We start from the raw sequence: 21,339 nt of genomic DNA on the forward strand, positions 1-21,339 counted from the left end.
TTTAATCACCTCGCTCGTCGTACCTTTGTCCAGATCATTTATAAAAATGTAGAAGAGCACAGGTCCAAGCACCGAGCTCTGTGGCACCCCACTGGTGACGCTTTTCCAGTCCGAGTATTGTCCATTTACCCCCACTCTCTGTTTCCTGTGCTCCAGCCAGTTTTTAATCCACATGAGTATTTCACACTCGATTCCATGGCTCGCAATTTTCCGAAGTAGTCGTTCATGTGGAACCTTGTCAAACACCTTCTGAAAGTCCAGATATATAATGTTGACCGGGTCACCCTTGTCTATCTGCCTGTTCACTCCCTCGAAGAAGTTCAGCAAGTTTGTCAAATAAGATCTGCCTTTTCTGAAACTGTGCTGGCTGGTCCTCATCAGACCGTGTCCGTCAAGGTGATCAATGATGCGGTCCTTTATCAGCGCTTCTACCATCTTTCCCGGTACTGAGGTCAGACTCACCGGTCTATAGTTTCCCGGGTCTCCCCTCAAACCTTTTTTGAATATCAGCGTAACATTTGCCATCTTCCAGTCTTCCGGAATCTTCCCCGATTTGATTGACAGGTTGGCTATCAGTTGAAGCAGTTCAGCTATGGTCCCTTTCAGTTCCTTGATAACCCTCAGATGGATGCCATCCAGTCCCGGATATTTATCGCTCTTGAGCCTATCAATCTGCCTGCATACCTCTTCTAAACTGACCATCAACCGTCAGTTTCCCGTTTTCACTTCCAGCATATAGCCTGATGGGTTCCAGTATGCTGTGTATATCCTCTTTGGTAAATACAGATGAAAAAAACTTGTTCAGTCTGTAGGTGATAGCCATGTCCCCCTTTATCGCTCCCTTTATTCCTTGGTCATCCAATGGTCCCACCGCCTCCTTCGCGGGTCGTTTCCCTTTAATATATCGAAAGAACAGCTTGACGTTTGTCGCCTCCTTGGCTATTTTTTTCCTCGTAGTCTCTTTTGGCCCCTTTCACTGCCTTATGGCACCTGTATTGATGTTGTTTGTGCTTATTCCAGTTTTCGTCTGTTTTTGATCTTTTCCATTCCTTTCTTATCTCTGATCGCTTCCTTAACCTCTATAGTGAGCCAAGCCGGTTCTTTATTCTTTTTCCTCTTTGTTCCCTTGTGCCTCAGTGACTATCCTTAAAAAGAGACCAAGCTTGCTCTAGTGTCTTCACAGTGTTTATTTTCTTCTTAATTTTCTTCCCCACCATGCGCCTCATCCCTTCATAATTCCCTTTTCAGAAGTTTAGCGCCGTGGCTGTTGTTCTGGACCGATGTTTTGTCCCTGTTTCCAGGTTGAAGCGGATCATATTGCGATCCCTGTTTCCCAGCGTCCCTTCTACTTCTATATCCTGTGCCGGTCTTCGCAGCCCATTTAGAATTAAGTCCAGAATTGCGTTTCCTCTCGTGTTTTCCTTGACAAGTTGTTCCAGGAAGCAATCGCCTACAGTTTCCAGTTACTTGGTCTCTCTAGCACAGACGGAGGTGCTGAGGTTCCATTCTATCCCCGGATAGTTGAAGTCACCCATGATAACTGTGTTGCCTCCTTTGCAGTTGCGTTTAATCTCATCTGTCATTTCTTCATCAATTTCTTCCGACTGCCCTGAGTAGTAGATGCCTATCCTCATTTCCGGTCCATTTGTTCCTGCAATTTTGACCCATAGAGACTCTAACCTATCCGTCTGTTGAGGCATGTTCTCTCCAGTAGCTTCAATTCCCTCTTTGACATATATGACAATGCCTCCTCCTTTTTGAGTCACTCTGTCTCTGCGGTAGTTTGTATCCCGATAGCACCGTGTCCCAGATGTTTTCATCAGTCCATCATGTTTCTGTGATGCCAATGATGTCAACGTTATCCTTTTGTGCCACAGCTTCTAATTCACCCATTTTATTTCTAAGGCTCCTTGCATTCGTGTACATACACTTGAGTTTGCAGCCTGTTCCTTTCTTTCGTGCCCTTCCCTCTTGTGTCCCTTTCGGTCTGTGATCTGGCGAGTCTTCCCCTCCTTCTTCCTGTACGGTATCCTCCAGGTATACCGGTTCCCGAATCATTGACTCTCTGTCTCGGTCGACTGTCGGTTTTCCCCTTCTTCCTAGTTTAAAAGCTTCTCAACTTCTTTTTTGATATTGTTTGCAAGTAGCCTCGTCTCGTCTCGATCTTCACATACATATATTTAGGAATGTTTTGCCCACAGTGAAAGTGGCCAATTGTCATAAAGTTGATTTTTGTAAATATAAAGCACTTTGGGACCCTTTTACCAAACTGCTTAAATATGCACTAAGGGCTAGATTCACTAACCTGCCCGATTGTGACTGATCCGTGTCCGATCCGGGCAGGTCCGATGGATTCTGCAACCAGTAATATTCTAATGGGGGCAATCATAGGAATGCCCCCATCCGCCAACACAGATCGCTACTGTGCAATCCTGACACATGCGCAGACCATCTGCTTTCCCTGTAGATGGTCTGCGCGTTCGTTTGGTGTTCGTTTTAGCTGGGTTTTTTAAAAATGTTTTGTTTTTGCAAACCCGTGGTTTTAACCCGCTTTAAGCCTGCAGGTTAAAACCAAGGGCTTGCACTGCGGGAAAGGGCAGGAGAGTCAGGGCTGAGAGCAGGAGTGATTCGAGGCAGGGAGCAGGAGATCGGGGCAGAGAAGCAGGACAGAGAGCAGGGCGGCAGGCAGGAGTCTCGGGACAGAGAGCAGGATTTTAACACAAGCGACTGGTCCTCACCAGTTACTTGTTTTTTGATCAGTCAGCCAGTCGGAAAGTGTAATAAATCACGTCCTTCCTGCTTTGCATGCCGATTCCCCTCATTTACATGCACGGATCAGAGGATGATCGGGACACAGGTTAGTGAATCGGGTTGGAGGGAAATCAGGTCGCAAAGTGCTCGCAAACCGATTGGTACACGATCTAAGCCCTAAGACCATTATTACAGGGGTAAAATAGCAGATTTTTTTTTCATTTTCTGTATTAATAGCCACATGCTAATTTCCCATTAGTGTATGCCCTACACCGCTACCCATTTTGTAGTCAGTAGGCACTCATGAACTAGCCACGTGCTAATTGGTTAGTCTGCCATGAGGTAGCACAGAGCTTTCTCACTATCTGCTTCCAGCACCACCTCCAGCATTACAAAATAAATTTGATTTTTTATCACATGGGTAGCATATGCCAAGCATGAGTGTGCCCTGTGGTAAGGCATTTTTAGCTGTGGTATGCAGGTGTAAATGCTTACCAAAGCTTAGTAAAGGAGCCCCTTTATCTGCTACAATTTTCAACAGACTAGAACAATAATATTCAATTTTTTAATCATTTAAAAAAAGTCATGCAATCTGTATACATACAGCAAGGTAATCTTGATTGCAGAATGTACTGCCCTCTAAGTGGAACTCTACAAACTGGATTTCCAGCAGACTTCCAGCTGATGTCTTTAGCAGCCAGTAGCACTCAGAACTGTGGTAATATGGCATAGGGTAATTGGGAGATGTGAAGCCGCCTGATGCTGTTGTAAGAGTTCCTCCACAACCTGAGAATAGAACAAAATCATGAAGTAATAATATCTGTTACTTAATGCAAGAAAAATGTGGGTTTTTGGTTTGTTTGTTTTTGTGGAGGGTGGAATTAATATGTTCACCCATTTCCTACAATACAAACAGAACCTGGCCAAAAGGTTACAGAAGGAAAAAGATATGGCCTATCACACTCTGGCCTCAACTTTAGCATACATTAACATCAATGCAAATAATGCATATACACTTATAGAACCTATCAAGATGGCATGGGTAATTCTCTACAGGTTACCTAAAGTTGTTGCTGGAATGACGCACGCTAGATATTGGAACTTCTATACCACTTTTTGTAGTTATACAACCACACTCAAAGTAGTTTACATGCAGGTACTTCAAGCAGTTTCCCTTTCCCAGTGGGCTCACAATCTATTTAATGTATCTGGAGCAGTGGAGGGTTAAGTGACTTGCCCATGGGGTTTGAACACACTACCTCAGGGTGCTGAGGTTGTAGCTGTAACCATGATACCACATTCTCATACTAGTGTAAGTCTTCAGTTATGCGCTTAACTATAGGCACAAGAACTCATGTTGGCTCAGTGTCTGGTATAAATGTTAAGTACATAAGAATTAGAATACAAGAACATAAGAATTGCTGCTGTTGGGTCAGACCAGTGGTCCATCGTGCCCAGCAGTCCGCTCACGCGGCGGCCCTTGGTCAAAGACCAGCCCTAACTGAGATTAGCCCTACCTGCGTATGTTGTGGTTCAGCAGGAACTTGTCTAACTTTGTCTTCAATCCCTTGAATCCGGAAGAGCGTTCCAGTTTTCTACCACTCTCTGAGTGAAGAAGAACTTTCTTACATTCGTACGGAATCTATCCCCTTTCAATTTTAGAGTGCCCTCTTGTTCTCCCTACCTTGGAGAGGGTGAACAACCTGTTCTTATCTACTAAGTCTATTCCCTTCAGTACCTTGAATGTTTCGATCATGTCCCCTCTCAATCTCCTCTATTCGAGGGAGAAGAGGCCCAGTTTCTCTAATCTTTCACTATATGGCAACTCCTCCAGCCCCTTAACCATCTTAGTCGCCCTTCTCTGGACCTTTTCAAGTAGCATCATACCCATCTTCATGTATGGCAACCAGTGCTGGACGCAGTACTCCAGGTGAGGGCGCACCATGGCCCGGTACAGCGGCATGATAACCTTCTCCAATCTCTTCGTGATCCCCTTCTTTATCATTCCTAGCATTCTGTTTGCCCTTTTTGCCGCCACCGCACATTGCGTGGACGGCTTCATTGACTTGTCGATCATAACTCCCAAGTCTCTTTCCTGGGAGGTCTCTCCAATTGCCATATTGGGACAAACCAAAGATCCATCAAACCCAAAAACTTATTTCCAATATTGGCCAACTCAGGTGCCAAGTACCTATCTGGGTCCCAAGTAGTAAAACAGATTTTATGCCGTTTATCTTAGGATAACCCACACTCATAAAGGATAGCAAGTCCCCTAGTACTTGTACACTGTGGAGCTCATAATCAAAAAATAATGTCCAGAAACCGCCATAAATTGACACTTGGATGTTCTAATTGTCGGGATGTCTGATTTTTGAAGCCATTTTTCTGGACATCTAGCAAGATTTTTGGCCTGCCATGCATCCAGAGTTCTGGGTTGGGGGGGGGGGGGGGGGAGTTGGGGAGTTGTGTTATGGGTGTGTTTTTGGCATGCTTAACTTGGACTTCTTGCAGTAATAATCAAACCATTTCCAATACGTCCTGGATAGAACTTAGACATTTGGAGCTAGACCTGTTTTAGAAGCATCTAAGTGCCGCAAATGTACCCAAATTGACCAGCTGACCATTGGATACATGATGGTATGACCCCCCACACTCCCTCACTACTCACTGACCTCCCTCCCACCACCGAAAAATCTGAATGAAAGGGTACATAACTGTCTCTAGAATATCAGGATTTGGTATGAGAAAGCCTAGTAGAGCATCACATAGGTGCCTTAAGTAACCTGGTGGATGGTGTAATGAAAACCAAAACAAAAATGCTGTTCAAATTGTGAGACTGAATAAATATATCAGTTATCTAACATATTCAAAAAATTAAGAGCAATGGCAAATTATTCCATAAAAGGTTAGATAATCCGTGGCAAGGAGGAAAGGCCTCAGACCATATGTCCATTTCACATACCAGCCCAATGGCCGTTCGGCCAATATGGATAATAGTTTCAATCACAAAAGATGAAAATAAAACAAGTAAACAACCAACATCAAGATAATACAACAAAACATACAACACAAAATGACAGGCTTACAGGACTAACTAAGACTAAATGGCACACAGGGAAAATGCCATTTTAAAGCGGCCTTAAAACAAAATTCCAGGCGTCTACCACCACTTAAAAAGATGGCACCAGAATCATGCCTACAGTTGCACTTTATGATGCCTAACACCCCTGTAGGCGTGGCTAACACCAGAAGTGGCGTTAGTCATCATAAAGCATCTCTGTAGGCATGAATCACATAAAAGGTAGGCATTGTAAATGTAGGCCTTGAAAACCCTGGCCTACATTTCCTGCACCTACCTTTTCTAAAGCTGCAATTCTGTGATTGACATGCGATCGGCAACCACTTTTAAGGCAGCCTTCGACAACGGTACTGTTTAAAGAATCCGGGCCAAAGTGCTAGGCCAATATGTTAATTGTTAGTGGCTGTATGCTAATAATTAGCATACTCTCATTTTGTATCAAGGTCCCAATTCTATAAATGGTGCCTATCTTCAGTTAGGCACCCATTTATATAATCACACCTAGCAGTGCCTAAATTGGGCATAAGCACCCCCTGTTTAAGTCAAGGTTTTCTGGATCTATATGCTGGCATCTAAGTCTAATTTAGGCACCTACATGGAAACACACCCAATATCCACCCATGTTCTGGTAGGCACCAAGGGCTAGCTGCCTATCCAAAATTGGTAGGCACCTAATTAGCGATTGATTTTAATTTATGCCAATTATTGAACCATTTACTGTAAGTTTGTTATCAGTGTTGATTAAACTAATGAAAAAATTAACCCTCTCTTTTACGTAGCTGCATTAAGCTTTTTTATCGTCCGCTGTGGCGATAAAAACTCTGATGTTCATAGGAATTCTATGAGTGTTGGAGTTTTCACTGCTATGACCGGAGATTAAAAAAGCCTAATGCAGTTTCATAAAAGGGGGGGGGGGGAGGGTAAGTTAAGTGCCTAAATCACCTAGGCATGCCGATTTAGGTGACTAACCTTTGGTGTCTTTTGTAGAATCTGAGCCTAATTGCTTAACATTATTATTTATGAAGCCCTTGCTTAACATTCGTATTATGAAGCCCTTGGATTCACCTGGGATATGTCTTAACTGTACTTGCTGGAAGAATGGGTGATGGAAAAGTGTGGTGGTCAGGGAGGGGTTTGGCTGCTGGAGCTATGATTGAACGACAGGTTTGTGTAAGGATACAAGCTAGTTTTGATGGGCTGAGGAACGCTATGCCTCAACATCTTAGGAAAACTCTGTTACGAAGTTCAAATCAAACCTTAAATCATCTTTGTTTAAAGATGCATATAATGTATGAGAAAAATAACTCAAGAAAGGAATCATTTAGATTGCCCCCTCCCATTTGTGTATTTCTCTTATCTCTACTTTTCTTTTATTACATTGTATTTCTTTCTCATTAGCCCTTAGTTGATTTACCTTCCCTGTAATTATTATTGTTTTAATTTTTTATATATATCCAATTTTATCATAAACCGTTTAGACATTTCTGATAGACGGTATATCAAAAATGAAATCAACTTGAAACTTCTGAATGGGTGTCAGAGATGGACAAATCCACAGATCCTCCTGCTCATTAAAGGTAGGGGAAGGTAAATTATGACTCAGTCTTTCAGACTCTTAGACAACAAGGGAATGAACTAGTGTTCTATATAAACACATCAGTGGCCTTCTCCATTTCAATATTAACTGCCTCCTTGTTATTCCTAACCACATCAGCCCTGACATTGAGCATCAAAATTGATTGTATGGTGCCAAAGCACAGATATGCTATCTAAACATTATACTAAAATTTACTGGTATGGTACTAGCCCTGATATTAGATTTTACCTGTTAATGTGCCATCCCAGTGAGCCTGAAATCCACTTGTGGTAATGGAAGAATCACTTTTAAATTGTATCCATAATCTGTTACTATGGGATACTACAACTGGAGGTATAGTCCTGCCACAGTATCTACCAAGGAGTGGCGATGTGTGATAGCCTCCATCTCTGTAATAAATCAAAGATATCATGCAGATAATGACAATTCAGTTTTATAAGAATAATAAAACAATTTATTTTTTTGGCTTACTTTTCCCTCAATGGTGCTAAAATCTGTTTCAAATTAACTTATAGATTTCCATGCAGAGTTGAGGAGTAGCCTAATGGTTACTGCAAGGGGCTGAGAAGCAGAAGACCCCCAGTTCAAATCCCACTTGAGTTCCTTGTAATTTTAAAAAAAATTAAATTGTGAGCCTTCCATAAAGATACTTACAGCACCTGAATGTACAGCATTTCAATAGTCTTTAGGTTTGCAGGTGGTATTAAAACATGATGGCAGATAAAGGCCAAATGGCCTATCTGCAGCATCCACTATCTCGTCCTCTCCCTAAGAGATCCCATGTGCCTGTCCTATGATTTCCTGAACTCAGTCACAGTCTTTATCTCCACCACCTTTACTATTCTACATATCAATCACCCTTTCTATAAAGAAAGTATTTTCTTTGATTACTCCTGAGCCTATCACCTCAACTTCATCCTATGCCCTCTCCTTCATCAGAACAAAGTATACCCACAAGTGCCCATGAAGCTGAAAATGACTCACATGAGCTCATACCACCATGCCTTGTAAGGTTTAGCCCCCCAAAATCTAAGGTTTGGAGGGGTAATGTTAAGGCGGCCTTACAATGTAATGTAATGTAATGTAATTTATTTCTTATATACCGCTATATCCGCCAGGTCCCGGGTTCGATACCCTCGTTGAAGATTCAGTAGGAAGTAAAATTACTGACAAAGACCACTAAGAGTGCTTGCATAAAGAATATATATATTGTGCAGAAATAAGCTTAATATTACAGAAAAGCAAGATTCATAAAGATTACAATTAAGCATTATAATTAAGGAGAGAGAAAATGCAGTTGCCCTGCCTTATAGAGTCCAGAGGAAAAGACAGAAGAAAGTGATGGTGTTCCAGACAGAAAGCAAGAGAGAGGTGATGTTCCAGGGTGAGAGGGGGTATTGTGAGAGAGGGCTTTTATAGATTGGAGTCTTATTCTAAAAATAGAATCTATTGAAGTTAAGTACCCCTATCTTTTGTAAACTGTTTGAAACAATGGTGAATAAGGTGAGTGAGGTGTGAGAGACAGGAGAAGTATAGAGAACCTGTCTCTTACAGACTGGAGTCAAATGTAATTTCCAGTATACCTCTGACAATGGTATCTGTGCCAACTCATGCACCTGGACTTATTGTATATCTTAAACTGTCCATCTTAAGCACCAGACATTAACATATCTTAGCACATCTTAACACCTCTTCGCACCTCTTCTCTGCAAGGTCCTTTGTTAACTTTAAGTACTGATTTAATTTAGGCTGGCTAAGGCTGTTTTCAATGACATGTCCTAAAATCAGACATGAATTATATGATCTCCCATAGGCCTTTGCTGACATTGGTTAGGCCAACCGAAAATGCTAAGGCTGACAACCTTGACCCCATAAAACAAACACGTGGGGTCCATGAGGTTACCACTACATCCCTGGCATCCATTCAGTGCCTGAAGGAGAAAAAAACTAACACTGCCTGTGACGGCAGTGAAAAAAAACAACCATAAAATGGTGCAAAACCTTATAGCACTGCCCTGGGGTGCAAAATGTTTATTTATTTCCTTGGATTTTGTTAGCAGTAGCTTGAGGTGAGTTTTAGACACCAGATACTTCCCTGTCATGCTCACACTCTAATTTCATAGCTGAGACAATGAAGCAGCAGTATGATTTGAACCAGGCACCCCTGGATATCAAACCCAGTGTTTGATATACAACTAAAGAAGGAATTCATCAAGGTACGGCAAAAGTTCACCTTCTATCATGTCTTGATGCCCTATGGGATTCAGCAATCTGCAGTATCTCAGTACTGCAGGTTGCAGAATCCCACCCTGTAGGAATAAGGTTGCTTGTGAGTCACCTTGCAAGCAGCGTTTTTTCTGTGGCCCAGGGGCATCAAGCTTTGCAAAGCCACAGCCCAATACTTCTGGCTGGGCTGCAGCCTGAATTCACCTCTGCAAGTGACAACCCCATTCACTAGAGACCTCCCTAGGAAACCCCCTGCAAGCATCCTCTGAAAGATATTCCCCTGGCAATTTCTCTCTGACAGAAGGCCCCCTCCCCCCAATAGACTTCCCTGCACCCAGACCTTCCTGCTTTAAATATACATTTTATTCTGATATCTTGCTATATTAAAATGAACCTTAATGTGAGTATTCTAAACATTGCATTTCTCTCCAAATCTGAGTTTGATTGTTCTACTTCAATTTTTTAGTACTTATAGAACTGAGGACATGAGCAAATATAAAACTGAAATTGCTCACTGATATAATCAGGTTAGCTGCATGCCTTTTCGAGGGAAAACTTTAATTTCTTTGATGCACAAATACCAATAAACGTTTTCAGCATATGATGCATTCTTTTCAAATTCATCTTTGATGCAAATAAGGAACACTAATAAGTGTCAATTTTACAATGAAATGTTGAAGTAATAAAACTGATAGGTTTATTTAAAGCTCTAGCCCAGTGTATCTCAAACTTGGGCTCCTTTTACTAAGCTGCGTTAGGGCATTAACGCGCAGAATAATAGCACGCGCTGAATTGCCACACAAGACCTTAACGCCAGCATTGAGCTGGCGTTAGTTCTAGCCGCATAGTGCGCGGTGTAGCATGCAGTAATATCCTGCGTGTGCTAAAGACGCTAGCGCACCTTAGTAAAAGGAGCTCTGTGTGCCTCCTGAGATTCCAAGTGTGCCGCAGCACACTGAGGATGAAGAGAGATGCCTGCCAGCTGATTTCCCTAAGTGGTATGGTGCCAGCGCTGCCCGATTTGCCAAAGGCCTGAATGTTTTCCCCTTCTCTCTAGCGTCCTCCGGCTTCCCCCCCCCCCCCCGGCCTCCCGGTCTCACCTTTAAAGCTAATTACAGCAGCCTCCAGAGGATCGCCAGTAGGTAAAATGATTTTATTTTCAATATAGTGTCAGTTTTGAGAATTTATATCTGCTGTGTTTATATGAAAAATGAATGGAAAAAATTGCATTACAATTAGTAAAGGGGATGGGATCTGGGGCAGAGCTTGGTTGGGCCTAGGGAGGTCTGTGGTTGGGGTACTTTAGCTTGAAGTAGTTGAGAAAGACTGCTGCAGGCAATCATCTGGCACCAATGCCTCTCCTTCTCTCCGGCCCTCTTCCCTGTTGGCACCCCTACTGGCATCTCAGGGCCCATCTGGAGGGCCTCTGCACAGGTGTGGACGTCGATGTGATGATGTCACACATACGCGTGATGTCATCACGGCGACGTCCATGCACTTCTGGGTGCCTCAAGCCGTGGCTTCTACCTTTAGTATGCCCCAGCTCAAGAAAGTTTGAGAGGCACTGTTCTAGCCCATCCACAAATCTAGGTTACAGTCAAACATCTGAAATAGCATAGCATAAAACATAGAAATAAAATAATTGTTATAACATAAAAATGCAATACAGTGCTCCCCCGGTCATTCGTGGTCCGTGGTTCCTGATCCCGGTCATTCGCGGTATTTTCTGACCGTGAAGGGGAGGCAGGAGAGGGCAGACGGAGCACTGGCGAGTGAAGGAAATCACTAGCGGTATGCTCCGACCGCCTCTTCCTGTACTAAAGTCGGGCCTCACCAATCAGGAGCTGCTTTGACATATTTTCCTCCTATTGGTTTTAAGAGTATTTCCCTGTAACTTCATCAAGTGTCCCCTAGTCTGTGTCCTGATGAATTTCCCCCTTAATCTTCCATTGCTTTTCAGCACCATAGAAATTACAAATCGTAGTAGTAGTAGAAGACTGTGAGTCCACTAGAGATAGAGAACATACCTGTGTATAATATATAAACCACTTTGGTTAGATCACAGAAACAGGCTCCTAATCAAAAAACATAGACATCCAAAAAGAATCCTAAATCGGCACTTGGACGTCCTATATGCCAGGACGTCCAAGTGCAGATAATTGAAACCGCCTTTCTGGACATCTAGCGAGAAAGCCCAGCCTCTGTGCATCTAGAACATGAGATGGGCATGATGAAAGAGTATTATGAGTGGGCTTAGATGTTTGGAAAATGCCCCTCAAAGCTGTTAATCAAATGCATTAATCATTATATTCATTTTTTTCTTATTGCTTTTGAGGGGAATAGCCTGTAATGGTGAGACCACTCTCTCACAGATGCTGTATAAGTTTAGGCTTTCTTTAGGATGGGAGTGAATGTCTATTTATCTTGTATGATGATGCGTACCTTCCTATTCTCTAATGGAGCTCTTTTCACTCATTGATTTTATTGTACCCTGCTGTGATCCTAACAGCCAATGCGGTATATCATGCTAAATAAACACAAACACAGATTCATTACCTTTACCCTTGATTACAACAACTTACCTAATTTCTACGTAGTCTGCTGTACAAACTGAAAAAAATTTTCTCTCCAAAATGAACTGAGTGAAATTTAGTCGAATCTGTTTGTTAAATTCTACTGTGATCCTGTAAACGCACTCGCGACTATTGGGATAATTGTTCGGATAGTTTGGGGATGTAAGCACACCAGAGGCATCCGTTAAGTCTTCATCACATGCTTACAAGAAAAAAGAAAGACAGATGCATTTATTAATATGACTTTTTTTTTTACCAAATACTGTCACTAACAGTATATGAAACTTCACAGTATAATACATATTTGTATAGTTCTCCTTGAATGCACAAAGACTGTATTTAAATACCAATTGAATATAATAATCTTTCCCACCACTTGAATTTCCTTGGATGTGTCATTCTGCATTTGTGGGGATGACATTCAATTTTTCTTCCCGCTTCCTACATCTATCCCAGATGGGATTTTGCAGTTATAGATCTCTTTTGAAACAGTTTCTAAAGGGTTAACGGGCAATGGCTTGGGCCTGAATTATCGTTTTTGAGCTCTGATTCTGCAGGGTCTTTGCCAGAGTCAGTATCCTTCCTGGGGACTGTCGTGAAGATAAAACAGCAAGTGAAGAATTTGGGTATTGGATTCCAACTTGACTTTTTGCCTTCAGATACAGGGCTTGATCCGAAGTAATGAGGCCATTTTAATGTGAGGCTCAAAGCTGGTTTAACTTATACATAAATTTGACCCTGCTACGTCCTTACAATGCCAGCCTGCATCACTGCCACCAATCTGACTGCCAGAGAGGAGGCGGAAAGGAAGGTTGGCTTTTTAAACATAGTAATATTTTTTATGGTTTTTACTAAAAAGATATACACTATTCTTAGAATGTTTCATTAGCCGTCCCATCAGGATAAAAGTGACTGGAAGCTGCAAATGCCCACAGGGATATATTACAGGGATAAATTTTGGTTGTTGAGCAAATTGAAACCTTTAAATTAATGTCTGACTTTCGACAGGTATTACAGGCCATGATTTTAGTCAGCCTTGATTACTGTACCCATGGGGATTGATAGATGCCGGATAAATGTAGTTTCTGGTTTCTTGAGAGTTAGTATTAAAAATAGGCCTAACCCTATACCCAATACTTTGCCTTACCATACACTATTCCAGACAAACTACTGGACATGTGGAAGGCAAAGCTCAGGTGTGGCATACCAAGTTTACACTTTCATTTCTGCCAGAAATTGATTTTATTTTCATTTTTATTTAAAATATTACAGTATTTCTTTGATTTTATTTTCTGGTTGCTTGAGAGTTCTGGTTAATTGAGTTCCGGTTAACAGAGAATCTGTTGTACTTAGTTTGGCCGCTTCTGCCTTGCACTCTTTGCAAGTTATGCAGAACTTGGCTGTACGTTTGCTGTATGATTTGAAGAAAACAGCAGGCAACACCAAATTACAGTATAAACAATTGAAATGGTTGCCTGTTGCTTTCTGCATCCGGTTTAAATTTTTGATGTTGGTACACTGTGGACTTTATCAGAACACTGCAAATGATTTGAAATCGAATCTGAAGCATTAGCTCCTAGGGCATACTTTGCGCTCAGGAGCAGCCAGGGATTTAATGATCCCTCCGTACCAATGCTGGAGATTAAATAAAACATCGGCTGGCACTTTCTCAATAGCTGGCTCTTATGAGTGGAACAAACTGCCTGTGGACTTAATGAGGTATAAAAGTCAGGTATAAAAAGTCAGAAGCCTCCAGTCAGTGATGAGTACGTGGTAATAAAAGCAGACTTTTGGCCCCCTTTTACAAAGCTGCGTTAGGCTTTTTTTATCACCGGCCGGGGTAGTATTAGCTCTAATGCTCATTTGGGAGATTGGGTGAATATGACCAGCATTTACACCCCTCTTCAGATGGAATGGGAATATTTTGCTCCTTATGATGTGTTTGCATTACTACATAGTTCCCGGAGGGCATTGCCTTCTTTTATTTGTCCAAGTGTATTATTTAACACATTACAGGCAGCATGGCGTTGGCTTGTGCATGTCTTGGGTGGGAATCCAACTGTTACTGATCTCTTGACTTTGCGGGGTAATCCGGCCTTTCCTCTGGGACCAGATTCCGGTTATGGGGAATGAGAGGAGTTTCAAATTTAGAACATATATTGGGGGATGAAGGGGAACTGCTGACTCGTGCAGAATTGTTGGCTAAGGTGGGGGAGACCTGGGCAGCGCAGTTTGCGTGTTTTCAAGTGGAACACTATGTGGGGTCCCTCGACAGAGCACAATTGAGTTTGCATTTGGGGGCTAGACTGGGAGAGTTGTTTACTCGGGAGGAGGGGGGTGTCTCTTTCGGTGTCTAGCATTCATGCTAGCTTGCAAAAATTACAAACAGAAAAGGACTATCAGAAAATTTGGGATAAATGGGAGAGAGAATTACAGCTTAATTTGGGACATTGGGATGTAGCCAGTACTTTAAGGGCGACACCTGGGGTGACCCCGTGTGCTTGGCTAAGAGAAACGTATTATAGGGTGACCTTACGTGCCTATTACACTTGTACACAGTTGTTTTATAGTGGAGGTCTTCCTACACCGCTGTGTCATAAATGTGGGATGAGGGTCACACTTTGGGACATGCATTTTGGTTTTGTCCCCTTATTCAGCATTTTTAGAAACGAATAATATCTTATATGTCAGAAATAATTGGAAGATCTTTGTGCTGTTCTTCGACCCATTTTGTTTTGAATTTACCAGAGGCATTTGGTTATTTGCCTAGGGGGCATAGGGCGCTGTGTAAGAAAATGAGTCTATTGGCCAAAAAATGTATTCTTCAATACTGGATGATCCCTGACCCTCCAAAGTTTTGGCATTGGCGGAACCAGTTACATTAGTTGGCCATCTGGGAGGCGAGAGATGCTGGAGGGACTAGGAAGCAAAAGATGTTTATAAAAATCTGGGATCCATATCTGCAGGCTTTACATCCTAAAGGCCGTAGTGCGGTCTTAAGATGGGTGTCCTAATGGGGCTCTCATTTAATCGGACTGATATTGTAATGGTGTGTCCTGATGAGGTGGGGTAGAGAGTACCATAGGGAGGGTAAGAGAAAGAGGGGCTTAGGGAGGGGAAGTGGGGGGGTATTGAAAGGTTTGAACATATAGTTAAGAATAGAATAAGTGGGGTTTGGTGGGGAGGGGGGTTGAATGGCTTTCTCTAGCTTCATAAGAGTCAAGGGCCTGGAGTTGCCTTCTCTCCCTTGCTCTCCCTATGTAGTGTAGAAGGGGGAAGAGTTAGTTTGATGTTATGTTTTATTTGTATATACTTATTATATTATTATATTTGATGCATTATTGTTGTACTGTGTACCTTGGGGTGCCCTGATGTTATATCTGAGGTTGTTTGCATCAATAAAAATTGTTTGAACCTAAAAGTCAAATTTAAGCTTTTAGGTTAATAAATCAGCGCATGGCAATGCCTCAAACACTAACTAATTAGCACTGTCACATGAACTGGCAGCTCTTACAGGGCCATGATGAATTGTCCTAGACTCCTCTCCACCCCTAAACACTCCCCCTTAGAGAAAATTTAAATATATATTTTTAGAGTGTGGTGTACATGTATAGACAGGCAAATTTACCATGGGATGGCAATACACATTCCACGGTAAGCCTGTTTAATGTGTGATATGCATGTGCTACCACTTACTGTAGTTTAGCAAAAGGACCCCATTGTGTGCATATCTTTGGGCTTATGCCGCTATTCTATAATGGTATCTGTGAGCACAGATATGCTCATTGCTCAGCGTGCCCCATTGTGGTGTCTAGTTATAAAAATGCACCCAAGTTTTTGTGCATGGAATGGAATGACATATTGCTTTTATCTTCTTAAAAAAAAGAATAGGAAATTAGGGACAGATTCTGTAATTGGGTGCCTAAAGTTAGGCACCTATTTCATGGCAATCACACTTAGGCGCCCGTTATAGAATCATGGCTAACTAAAATCTAGGCACCTAGTAGGGGCCTATAATGTAGGCCAAGGTTTTGAAAGCCTCTTTAGAGAATTGTGCCTGTCCTTTTCCACCTCTAAACATGCCTATTTTGGAGTTAGGCACTGTTTGGCGCCTATCTTATGTAGAATTGTGCCTAAGAAGATAGGCGCCTATTACCCAAATGATTTTTTTTTTTTTTCAATTATGAGCTTATTAAAGCTCATAATTGAACACAATATACTGATTTTAAATTTTTTTATTGAATTTATAAAGCATATAAAAAGTGCAACATTTAAACATACAAAATTTCAATAAACAGCACTTATATACTTGCATTAAAGGTGAATCAATTAACCATACCCTCCTTCCCCGTCCTGGATGTGCATGCATAAGAATAAAAATAATTAAATCTGGCAGGTAAATTATTAATCTTTAAGGTATTTAACAAATGGACTCTAAATTTCCTTAAAACACAATATGCTAATTAATTTATGTACTTAAGTGAGGCGCCTATGTGCCTTTTATAGAACTGCAAGCCCATATCAGCTGCAAAACAGCAAGCATCACTTTCTGGGTATGTGAGTTTCATATCTAAAAATGAAAGATGCCGACGTAGAAGCCAAACATGAATGGTAAACCAGATCTGTCTAAAACCCAAAGATCTGCCTGAGCCATGGCCAGTTTCTGCATACTGTAGCTTAATGCAGCTGTACAAAGGGTGCTTGTGCTTTTTCATTTTTTATTTTTCTTCCCCAGTTGTGAAGGATTATATTAAGTCAGTTAATGGAAGCCAGCAGCAAGAACTTTGGACCACACTAACCTCTTTTTCCATGGCTGACGGAGAAGAATAAATGCAGAAACAGGGATTATTTTTTTCCTTTTTGTACATGAGCCCAGAATATATTAAATAAAATAATTAAAAAAGTGTTTAAGTGAGGCATTTCCATTCTGCTTTTATTCCTGAAGTAGAAAATATATCATAGTAACTAACAATTTATGTTCCTGGTTTCAGACTTTTAGTTTTCTGTATGAAGCGACGAAAGAGGGAGGCGGAGGGATGAAGAGGAGGGCGACGAAAATGATAGGAGGCTTGCACCAGAAGACATATGAGGAGAGACTGGAAGCCCTGAATATGTATACCCTAGAGGAAAGGAGAGACAGGGGAGATATGATTCAGACGTTCAAATACTTAAAGGGTATTAACGTAGAACAAAATCTTTTCCAGAGAAAGGAAAATGGTAAAACCAGAGGACATAATTTGAGGTTGAGGGGTGGTAGATTCAGGGGCAATGTTAGGAAATTCTACTTTACGGAGAGGGTGGTGGATGCCTGGAATGCGCTCCCGAGAGAGGTGGTGGAGAGTAAAACTGTGACTGAGTTCAAAGAAGCGTGGGATGAACACAGAAGATTTAGAATCAGAAAATAATATTAAAGATTGAACTAGGCCAGTTACTGGGAAGACTTGTACGGTCTGTGTCTGTGCATGGCCGTTTGGAGGAGGATGGGCAGGGGAGGGCTTCAATGGCTGGGAGGGTGTAGATGGGCTGGAGTAAGTCTTAACAGAGATTTCGGCAGTTGGAACCCAAGCACAGTACCGGGTAAAGCTTTGGATTCTCGCCCAGAAATAGCTAAGAAGAAAAAAAAAAAAAAAAAAAAAATTTAAATTGAATCAGGTTGGGCAGACTGGATGGACCATTCGGGTCTTTATCTGCCGTCATCTACTATGTTACTATGAAGCAGCATATCGCTCAATGCCCTGTATATAGAAACACTAATAGATTAAAGACGGGTTTGCTGTCATCTGTAGATGAGTGATTTGTAGTTGGTATTGGTATTTGGCCTATAACCTATATCTAAGTGCCAAAGGGGTAAAAACTTTGGTGAACTTAATAGCGTTAAATGTACCAGAGACGCAGCTGGGACACTGTATCTGGTATGACAAATCACAGGCGGACAATCGCTACTCAGTAAACAAGAGATTGAGATTTGATTCAACATGATGACACAGGGCTCCTTTTTCTAAGCTGCGTTAGTGTTTTTAGCGCATGCAGCATTTTAGCGCTAAACCCACGCTACACGGCTAGAACTAACGCCAGCTCAACGCTGGCATTAGCATCTAGCGTGTGCGGCAATTTAGCATGTGCTATTCCACGCGTTAATGCCCTGACACGGCTTAGTAAAAGGAGCCCACAGTTTTCCAAAAAAATGTTGATGCACATGTGAATTTCTTATTGATAGAGGATTTAATGTGGCTGGAAATGTGCTTTACACCTCAAATAGAGTCCAGATTTTACAAAGCCGTGGTAGCGATACCGCCGCAGTAAATGCACCGAAGCCTGTAGGAATTGGAATGGGCTTTGGCGTATTTACAGCAGCAGCATTACTACCACGGCTGTGTAAAAAGGGCCCATAATATAGCAATTATCAACAATCCTAAAACTTTAAAATATGACCTCTCAATAAACAGACTTTGGGCTTGATCCATATGACCTGATTGCTATATGTGAGCCTCCCATTCTATACAATGTTTTCCTTTGTTGCGTTTTTAGGTTTTTACTGATTGATATATGAGTACGATACAGTTATGTTATTTATGCTTGATATACTGCGTAACAGACAAAGCAGTTTACAATTAAAAGTTTAAAACAAAAAGGGAGAGAACTACAAAATGCAATAGAAAAGGAACAATCAAACAAGATGAAGTTTCAAGTTTTATTAAAAATTTGATATTCTGCTTATCAAGCTTCTAAGCGTCGTACATAAAAATATACAATTGGGGATACGTAGACTAAGACACAAAGACGTACTGGAACAAAAAGGTAAGGGGAAGAACTGCATTTCATATAGGATACTATACAACGTAACACACGGGACAGCACCCAGCTACCTAAACAAAAGACTACACCGTAATCTCTCACACAGATTAAGGAGAACTCAAAAACTATTCGCTTACCCTCCTCTCAAAGGTATATGACACAAGAAACTATACGACAGCCTTTTAGCTACACAGGCAGCAAAAATTGACACCACCATTTCCAATCTACTGATCAATTCAATAGACATAAAAGAATTCCGAAAAGAAATCAAAACTCATCTCTTCAAAAAATACTTTCCATCATCTTAACCTCAACATAGCACTAGAAAATACACACACGAACACCACCACCATAACTATACCTAAACATTGTACAACCCACTTCAACAACCTACTATTTATCTACTATGTACTCTAAATTTCTCCTGGAAACTTCCAGACTAATCAATTGTAACTTGATACATTCCTGATTCTATGTACTGTAATATTCCTGAAATTATACAGTCTCCTAATTTGTAATCCGCTTAGAACCGCAAGGCACAAGCGGAATAGAAATCTGTAATGTAATGTAATGTAATGTAATAGAGAGACAATTAAGGATCATACGCAAGGGGGGAACCATCTGTAATAAAGGTTTGAGAATGATTTATTTAAAGATCGAAGGCATCTTTAGATAAAAATGTTTTTAGTTTTGATTTGAATCGGTCTAATATCATTATTTTGCATAATTCTGTGGGCATTGAGTTCCAGAGCATGGGGGCGGTAACTGAGAAAATGGTAGAATGAGACATGCTAATGTGATGCATTGAAGGAATGGATAGCAGATATTGAGTGTTTGATCGAAGGGTTCTCACGGGAGCCTACGGGACTAAGAGACTGACTATAATTCAGAATTTGTGACATGTGTTTTGAAGGTTAAGAGCAAGATTTTATATGTGATTCTATTTGATACTGGAAGCCAGTGTGCTCTGATCAAAAGTGGCGTTACATGATCAAATTTCCTTGCATTTTCAATAAGCTTTCTTGCAGTATTTTGAATTATTTGTAGGCGTCTCAGCTCTTTTTGTGTAATACCATTATATAGAGCATTGCAATAGTCCAGTCGTGAGATAACAAGGGAATGAACCCAGATGTTTAGCAAAGATGGCACTTTGCATTAACATGCATTAACAAATCAATATCCATCAAAGATACAAACTCCATGTCTGTCACCAGATACCTAAATCTTAGCCCATATAGACCAAGTGGAATAAATGGATGTTCAGTAAAGCTTCAAACAATACAATACACGTTCTGGTATTCCGCAATTTTCTACATGGAATCAATGCGGCTCACAGCATGAGGGTTTTACATTATTGAATCTAGGCTAGAGATTGGTGAATCTAACATGGATAGCTCAGGTTTCAGGTAAAATTGATGGGTTGGAGATGAAGTATTCAAAAAGCGATTAGTAATTTAAAGGCAGGAAAATACTTCACTTCCCTTGAGTGTTTTTGCAAACTATTCTCCAGGGATGGTGCTAGATGATAAAAAGCTCTTTGACATATAATATCACGATGAGCCATGAAACTGAAAGAAGGACTAAATGATAATCATTACGAGAACGTAGAATGTGTCTCAGAAGATAGAAGTTGCCATTTATAACTAACAGCAGCACTGGCATGATGCCATTTGAATTTCTCTTGATAATGTAGATGGGGTTTCTGTAGAAGACTAAGTACAGATTTCAGAGAGGTGGTGAAAGGAAAGATGGATCTAGGGGGATTCTAATGTCTCAGCTGGCATTTGGGAGGGGGGTCAGGGGACTTTGTGGTGACATTGTGGTTCAATGGAAGGACTGGGACAATAATTACACTGAGGGCATGCTAGTTTGCCTATTAGTTTGGATATCCATGGCTAGTTGGCTACCAGTCTGTAGTTGGAGAGGTTTTCTAGGTCTTTTTCTTTATTTTTCAGTATGGACTTAATGATGGAGAGTTTCCATTTAAGTGGAACGTGTTCGGACTGTAATGAGTCATAGATGAGGTCATGAGGTGGGAGAGTCCTGGGCCTTAGAGCTCTCTCATTGGCTGAATCGGACAGGTATCGAGGGATGGAAGGCCCCATTTCACTCTTCTCAGTAGTTTCTTTACTTGGAATTCCATTACTGTTTCAAACTCTTCCATTTTGCTTCCAGTTTCCACTTTGTGTTTGTCCACAGATATGTTGTCATTTAGTCCATTGCTGAATTCTTTACTGGTTAGGGAGCATTTGGTGGTGCTCTCTCTCTGTATTTGACCTAACAATCCGTATACTACCTGATATGGGGGTTTTTGTTGA

At 41.3% G+C, this 21,339-nt stretch overlaps 1 protein-coding gene across 2 annotated transcripts in view; it reads right to left on the minus strand.

The window, feature by feature from the left end:
• Positions 1-21,339, minus strand: part of CUBN (cubilin) — a 494,825-nt gene that overhangs the window by 354,045 nt on the left and 119,441 nt on the right. For both annotated transcript variants that reach the window (XM_033931276.1, XM_033931275.1), the window contains exons 23-25: positions 12,236-12,428; positions 7,656-7,816; positions 3,356-3,537 (exon numbers count right to left, since the gene is read on the minus strand). In XM_033931276.1, the coding sequence (XP_033787167.1) occupies positions 3,356-3,537; positions 7,656-7,816; positions 12,236-12,428 (536 nt within the window). The remainder of the gene's footprint in view (positions 1-3,355; positions 3,538-7,655; positions 7,817-12,235; positions 12,429-21,339) is intronic.

Source organism: Geotrypetes seraphini, chromosome 2 (genome assembly GCF_902459505.1).
Source record: "Geotrypetes seraphini chromosome 2, aGeoSer1.1, whole genome shotgun sequence".
In the NCBI taxonomy this organism is placed as follows: Eukaryota; Metazoa; Chordata; class Amphibia; order Gymnophiona; family Dermophiidae; genus Geotrypetes; species Geotrypetes seraphini.